The following is a 7975-nucleotide window of genomic DNA, read 5'->3' on the forward strand; positions in this document are numbered from 1 at the left end:
TATAAAAAGGGGAAAAAAATCCTTTTGAAATTTGCACAATTTGTTTTCTATGTTGTGACTGGTTTGACTCTAGTTTAAGAGGTACACTCTTAACTGTTTGGAACAGTCTTCCACTCAGTGTATAATATGGGGAGGGTGCTGGCGTGGAAAACAACACCTTAAACTTTAAATAGCAATGCAATTAGTTAAATCAATCACAATTTGAATGTTTTTAAACAAATCACAGTTAATTAATAATACTGTGGAAATATTGACCTTTTTCACTTGATGGCACATCTGTCTGAGGGACATTTATAGAATAGAGAAGATATCAATGTCAAAACCCGTTTTCCAAACCAATCATGAAAGTTCTTTGAGAAAAAAAAACACAGAACATTATATTATCTTAAAACAATTTTTTTTTAGTAAATGCTTTTAGGTCATTCTGTCTATGTTGTGTTTTAAGCTACAACACTAACAAGCTTTTAATACAAGACTAAATCCGAAGTTCTCTCTAACCCCTGAACTAGGGCACTATTTAATGTGTAAACAACTGATTCAATAATTACAGGTGGTTAAATAGTAATTCGGAAACTTGAAATGTATCAATAATTTAAAAATAATATAAAAAATTATATTAAAAAGGTCTCATTCACTCTAAATTAGACATGATCTTAGTAAAAATGCCCTGGTTTCTAAAAGGGCCCAAGAGCCCGGAAGAGCTAATACTCTTCAGTATTAAATACTCTATTTAAAACTGTAACGGATATTGCACAACCACTAATGGTAAAAAGCGTCCATTTTCTTAATATCTGTTACTGTTAAACCAAACTACCTTTATTCTGAGCAAGAAAAAAAAGAAACACTAGTTAAATTCATCAAATGAAAATACTGGGATTAAAAAAATCTTTTCACATTTAACTAAAAATAGTTGCGTACAGTGTTATCAAAACTGTTAAATATACATAAATGTATGGCACAATTAAATTATTCAACAAAATGTGGAAGCAACAGAATCTACAGAAATAAGATGCATTTGGTCAATGGAAACTGAGTTCATATGTATCAAAAAAAATTCACCCATTTTAGTTCAATAAAGTAAAAAAATATAGTAATCCAAGCACTGTATAGTAAATTACAATGTTACATTTATTTTTATCAGAGAGAAACAAACTTTCTACAGTAACAATTTAATTAACTGTGTTAGCAATTACACAAGGCAGTAAAAATCATAAGGGGACATATGGGTTAAGAAACATGATTCAGTATGCTTATCCTGCTTGTTCACAACAGGAATGCTGAAAGTTCTCCAAATCAGCTTGTAGCATTGTTTTTAAAAAAAATAATTTTAGATTTGTTTGTCACAACTTAAGATTTAGGGGCTAGCACAAGTTTGAAGGCAGGTTGCCTTGGGAGCTGGGCATGAACCAAGACTTGGATCATCTGCCCAGCAAACCCATTTCCTTCCCCTTCTCTTTAAATCGTCCAGCTGGTCTATAAACACTGTAATTTGGGGACATGGCCCCTGGCTATGTTTCTTCTTCAGTTGCTCCATCTAGACTCTTTGAGCCTCCCTTGGTAAAATTTGTATTTGTCACCCATCCACCTCTTTTATACAGGAACCTCTCATTCAGCACCGTCTCTTCTGACCAAAGTTGAACGATGGTAGGAAATTAGGCATAGTTTTCATTGTCAGATTTAGATTTTTCATTGACATATCTAGCTCTGATTCCCTATGAAGTTCAATGACAATTGGTTCTGAAGACACAGGGCTTGGCTTGAAGGCACAGTTTCTTTGGGAGTTTGCCCAACACCTTGACAGTGTACTAGATGAAGTGTGATTTTGGAAGCTGTCAGGTTACTTTTGTACACACCCAAACAATGAATACACTTGTAAGTGAGCTTTTTTTCAACTGGATGGCAAGTCTGAAGCACCTGGTGCTGTTCTAGGAGATGCTGTGCGAGAGCATTAGCAATGGAACCCTTTAGAATAGTGAAGCAGAGTGGACACAGCACCTTGCCCATTTCTGTGTTCGGAGCTAGTTCAGAGACATTTTGAAATGTTTTGCTCAACAGTGATTCACTCGATCTTTTTATCCCCTTTGCTTCAATTATTGTGGACCTAGATCCAACACTATTTGATGGTTGCATAGTTGAGGATAATGACTTGGGTACTTCCTTCATGTTACAGGTGGTCACTATAAGCTGCACATTCTTTGGACTCCCTTGCTGAAGTGTCACATCAAATGTTAATGGTAAATCATTAACATGATCCACTGGTTCATTTGGATGCATTTGTCTCTTGTGCACTACTACCTTCTCAACCTCATAAAATGTGAAAGGACACTGTGGGCATGCTAGTCCATGTATCAGCATGTGGTTTAGCAGAGTATCACTTGGCAGGTAGTGGTTACAATGCAGACATTTGCTTGTAAAATTGTGGATCTTCATAATGTACTTAGCCATAGCCTGCACCCTTTCAACCTGATGTTCCTTTTCAACGTGAATTGCGTATGCACTACCAGAGAAGAATTCATTGCAGATTGTGCAAAGCTTCCAGTTCTGTGTTTGTGATGTGTTATGTGCATTACCTAAACCCTTCTTCACTTGCAATGAGGTCAAAGTGGCTGTAGCGGCATTACCAAGTGGTGATGCAACCATAAAACTACCTAGGTTTTTTCCTTTATTTGACTGTGAAGCTGTGCTGGACAGCAAAGCTTTGTCAGGTAGTTTAATACACAGTGGTTGACCAGGGTTTCCTGGGACACCCTGCTTGAAATGGTTACCAATAGGCATCGTCATTGCTTTGGGCATGTTAAAGCAATTAACTGGCTGCACCATGTGGGGAGGTATGCCAGATGTGACTGGAGCACCCCTCTGAACTATACTGGCCTGAGAACGAGCCATTATAACATTGGTATGGCCAATCATGGCAGTTACATGATGGCCAACATGCTCATGGACCTCAATAACATGTTGAACCAGTGCTTCATAGGAACGAGGAACAAAGAGGCAGCTCTTACAGTGAATTCCATGAGTACTGATTGTAACTTCCCCACCATTTTCTTGTTTCTGATAATTTTTAACCACATAAGGTGTAGTTACATGCTGGAAGTGTTCCCTATAAATGTGCCTGCGCACTACATTGTATAACCTGTCCCGGTAGTTGCATTTCTTGCAGTAGTACACAGCCAGCTCCTTTTGGTTGGTCAGCATGGACTTGTCCAGCCGTATATCTTTTCCACCCACCATGGCTCCAAGTGGATTGGCAATGCCCTGTCGCACAACACTATAAGACATGTGAAAGAGCCTAACATGAGTCTCCAGAGTTTGCTTATTCCCACTGTACATGCAATAGGAGCAGTTGAGCAGAATGCGGTTCTCAAAGTCATCTCTGTGAACATTGCGAAAGTGATTCTTGTAAGCTGAGAAGTACTTGGAAGCAAAGGGACAGTCTGAGCAGCAGAATTGCTTAGTTCTGTAGTCCTACAAGACATAAATGTAGAAATATTTACAGCAACGAGTCAGAGCTATTAAAATACTAAAATAATAAAAATCAAGAATTTAAAATGTTCTACCTGTGACTTCGTCCACGATGGATCCCACATGCATACATCAAGGTAAAAACCTTTCATATAGAACTCATCAGGATTAAACTCTTTGTAATCCTAAAGAGGAACAGAACAGAAAACATACATGGAAATTGTCAGAACACTACAAAAGAAATTATTTTAAGTTTTGCATCAGCTGCATGTACAGTTTTTTCCTACAGTGGTAGAAATTGAATGTTAAAGCAAAAAGGAATTCAAAGACTAAATTTCATTAAATGGATTTTTAGCATTGATTACAGCACACAATGTGGTGGCCATTTCATGTGGGAAAATGATTCCTCATGCTCCTGTGCCATCAGGAATGAAAAACTCCATTGATGGGATAACCTGGTGATTCAGTACATTCAGGCCATCAGCTGGCTTAATTTTATTGCCACATAATGTTGCTCAGCCTACTGTAGACCTGACCGTTTGAAGCAGCTCCACAAAATTGACAGTTCAGCACTATCCTTACAGGTTTTAATAGTGTGTTGAAGGGTTTTTAAACCAGTGACAGTAAAATTAACTCCTTAGTTGGTTTTCTTTACTTAATGCATCCCAATAATTGAACCCTTCAAAATGGCTTATTCATACTCTCTCCCATATATATATATATATATATATATATATATATATATATATATATATATATATATATATATATATATATATATATATATATATATTTTTTTTTTTTAGTTTTATATACAAACACACACCAGTATACATCAAATTTAATACAATATTTACTGCCCAGCCAAAAAAGGTCACATACAGCAATATTCTGTTGGTCTGCTTTTTTACTTCATTACAGCCATGACATTGTTTCGATAAGCTTATGCAATTTTACAATATTTATTTTACTCTAGAGTTGCAATAATTTCTCTCCAAGATCTTATATTGATGATGGAAGTGACGGACAGCTACGTAAATTTTTTCTAACACATCCTTAAAATTTTCAAATGGCGATAAGAACCCTGTGGTGGACCAACACGTGTAAAAATTATGCTTCATTACCCCAGAACTACTCTCAGTGTTTGAGCCAATAAATCCTGGCAGTAAACCCTGTCATCAGAGATGGAAAAATGTTTTATATATTTATTGTTTAGATTGATGGGGGGAAAAAACTAGGCATTCAGGTATTTAGCTGACCTAATTTTGGGCACATAACATTGCCGAACATTACCTAGATCAAACTGCTCCAATTCATTCCTTATGCTTCCTAAAAAATTGAAGCCCCTTCTGACACAGACTAGCACCTTTTCCATGACCACAGGATGTTTTCTGACATGCTTGTTCAAGAAATTAATACTCACTGTATTAGTTAGGGGTACATAATGTTTTTCCAGCTGATGATTGACTAGCTAGGCTGCATAGCTGTTGTCTGCTTGCTTTTGGTCAGTATACTGAATAGCGTTCTTCAAGTTCAAGTGGTGCATGTATAACATACTTTTTCATAAAAAAAGAACATCATACCAACAGTCAAACTTAGCGGTGGTCGTGTGATGGTCTAGGGCTGTCATCTGGACAACTTGCCATAATTTATGGAACCATGAATTCTGCGCTCAACCAGAAAATCCTGAATCAAAATGTTCGGCCATCAGTTCATGACCTCAAGCTCACTTGGGTTATGCAGCAGAACAATGATGGAAAACACACCAGCAATTGAACATATGAATGGCTCAAAACAAAGACAATTTAAGGTTTTAGATTGGTCTAGTCAAAGAACTTAAATAAGAATGAGATGACCTTAAACTTGCCTAAACGGATTCTGTATAGAAGAGTGGGCCAAAATTCCTCCATGGCAATGTGAAAGACTCATTCTAGTTATCAGGTTTACAGTGATTATTTTTCACATATGGCCAGGTAGGTTTGGACCTTAAGCAAATGAAGTTAACATTTAAAAGCTGTATTATGTCTTTACTTGAGTGATATTTATGCAACCATTTAAAATTAGTTTGATGAGCTTCACCATTTAAGTGTGACAAATATATACATACAGAAACAACAAAAGTCGAAAAAGTACATTGTCAGTGTAGGCCAACTAGTATTTACCATTGTACACATACTACTTGTGACAAATTTTTGCAAATCATGCTTGTCATCCATGCATGTTATCTATCAATGGTGATTTACTTGAATGAATTTTCCTAAAACCAAAGTGTGGCCAAATTGGCCTTATACACATGCACGTTCCTCTGGTTTTGGATGCATTTCATTTACATAGCAGTTGCACAAAAGAAAAAGGGGTGAATGTGGTGTTCTGCTGTTGTAGAACCTAAATGTTTAAAGTTTTTCTTATCATACATCATGCTTAGATGTTTTTCTGTTTACATGCTTATTAATGTGATTATACTGTATATAAGATATAACAGTTTTCATAATACTCAAAACACAGAGCTAATGATTGGCTCACTGGTTTGGAAATGGAAAGTGAGTAGATATGTATGGTCTTTAAGTTCTTAAATCTGATCAAATAAAGCATCTGCAAATTCATACAATCAGTCAGCGGTTACGTTAGCGCATTTTTAGACACCCTTACCTCGGAAGGGTTAAACGTTGTTGGGGTTAAAAACCTCAGCTTTCAACATCACCTTTCCTGCTTTTTGAGAATGCCATTGTTTTCCACAAAACTTTTATCAGTCTGTGTGCTGCTCTCTGCTTGCTTCACTGCATGCATTACTAACTTGCATCTGAACATAGCGAATAGTGAGCACGGGAACTGTGGCATCACAAGACCTAGACGGCTCTACTGAGCTGGCCTTGATGAACCTAGAAATTAAAATTTTATTAGAAAATCTTTGGTATATTTATTTCATTATGTCAAAAGGTTTCGTGCTCCAGATGGATTTTTTCAGTGCCACAAACATTATTAATGATTTATAAGGGACATAAAAAGAATTTATTGGAATTCTCTAATGTAACTATTTCTGGCTTGGGTGTACTTTTGCATTTGGCAGAATGTTACGATTAAAATATATATTACACACACACATATATATATATTTACTAACCTCTACATGTTCCCTGCAGTAGTCCAAACCAATATCGCTTAACAGCCTTTTGACCCTTTTCCTTGCTTTTCTCAGTCGAGTAAGGTTGTTTACTGGAAGCTGAAACATTTCTCCTAAAACAAATAAAAGAGAAAAAGGAATTATGAGGTTTTTTTTTTTCTTCATTAATATTATATCCTTAAACAGATGGCAGCTTTAGCAACACAACAAAATTCGAAAACCATCACACACTGATAGCAAGATTAAATCCACATACTGCTGCTAAGTTAGTTCAGGCTGTAATGTAATGCTCGATACAAAAAAACAACAACAAAAACAAAAACTAAATAACTGGTTACAATAGCATCATTTATCGGATACAAAATATGTCTGAGTATGCAGAGCGGCTACTCGTAAAGATGTGGGTAGCAATTTCTTGTCACCATCTAGCTAATGTTAAACAATGAACGCCAGCTATTCATTGTTGGGCCTCGGCTCAGATGGCTAACAAAAACTACCACCGTCTGTGCAAGATTAATAAAAATACACAATCTTTCGCGAGGGTGGCCATCAAGTTACCAATTTAGGCGTTATGTTGTTTATTAGCACGCTAGTTAATGAAAAGCGTTGCGACGGTTTAGCCAGCTAGCTGGAGACTGAATTAGCGCTTATTTGTTAGGTAGTTTGCAAGCCAACACAAAGCGTTGGCGGAGGTATTGTCACAAGGAAAACCTACCTTATGTTTTCCACCTGTTGCCTGGAACTTCTCGTTTGCTCCTGGAAGAACTAATCCAGGCGATCAGACAAAAAACAAACAAATGCTGCAATTGTCCTTCATTTCGGCTTTGCTGCCGGTGAATCTTTTCAACTTTATCTTGGGGGATCCATAGGTTTCCATCATCAGCTAAATTCGCGAGTGTCTTTAATAGTTAGCAAATCTCTGCTAAGTGTGATCATCAATTAGATTAAGAAACAATATTGTCAAAATAAAAAAACCGAACAATTTATTTATTTTATTTTATTTTTACGTCTAGACCATTTTATACACTAGCCAAGCCTGTTCAAGATGGCGAACCGCTTCGGCGGAAGTGACAATTTTGTGTAAGTAAAAATAAATAAATAAAGTATTATTATTAATATTATTGCTAATAATAATAAAACCTTTCAAACGAGTGGTGGTGATTACCACACGTGGTGTCTGTTTTGATCGGGGGGTAAAAAAATGGATGGTCCCATATACTATATACACATAGACACACACACACACCTATTAAATATATAGGCCTATATATAAAGGTTTTACTTACATGTTAAAATATTTGTATTAATATTTTATTAATATTTACTTATTTGATTTTCACCCTTTGTTTTCCATTTTTCAGACATAATTAATAGATTTAAGTAAGCTTTATT

General features: G+C 36.1%; 1 protein-coding gene across 2 annotated transcripts; it reads right to left on the bottom strand.

Annotated features, from left to right (window-relative positions):
• Window positions 1–1107: 1107 nt before the first annotated feature.
• Window positions 1108–7609, bottom strand: adnpa (activity-dependent neuroprotector homeobox a). Of its 2 annotated transcripts, XM_053484587.1 has the most exons (4): window positions 7299–7609; window positions 6584–6696; window positions 3558–3647; window positions 1108–3465 (listed from the first exon to the last, which is right to left on the bottom strand). In XM_053484587.1, the coding sequence occupies exons 2-4, from the start codon at window positions 6689–6691 to the stop codon at window positions 1699–1701; spliced, it is 1965 nt and encodes a 654-aa protein (XP_053340562.1). In that variant the 5' UTR covers window positions 6692–6696; window positions 7299–7609; the 3' UTR covers window positions 1108–1698. The 2 variants fall into 2 exon arrangements, with proteins under 2 accessions (XP_053340562.1, XP_053340563.1); XM_053484588.1 differs by lacking the exons at window positions 6584–6696; window positions 7299–7609 and adding an exon at window positions 6112–6291.
• Between the last annotated feature and the right edge of the window lie 366 nt (window positions 7610–7975).

This window comes from Clarias gariepinus, chromosome 23, assembly GCF_024256425.1.
Source record: "Clarias gariepinus isolate MV-2021 ecotype Netherlands chromosome 23, CGAR_prim_01v2, whole genome shotgun sequence".
In the NCBI taxonomy this organism is placed as follows: Eukaryota; Metazoa; Chordata; class Actinopteri; order Siluriformes; family Clariidae; genus Clarias; species Clarias gariepinus.

What these genes read in the sequence shown, in the direction of transcription:
- adnpa (XM_053484587.1), bottom strand. Translation starts at nt 6,691, where the DNA reads ATGTTTCAGCTTCCAGTAAACAACCTTACTCGACTGAGAAAAGCAAGG. An exon ending in ACTGCAGGGAACATGTAGAG is followed by an intron (nt 3,648 to 6,583) that starts GTTAGTAAATAT and finishes GTTCCTCTTTAG; the next exon opens with GATTACAAAGAGTTTAATCC. An exon ending in CATCGTGGACGAAGTCACAG is followed by an intron (nt 3,466 to 3,557) that starts GTAGAACATTTT and finishes TATGTCTTGTAG; the next exon opens with GACTACAGAACTAAGCAATT.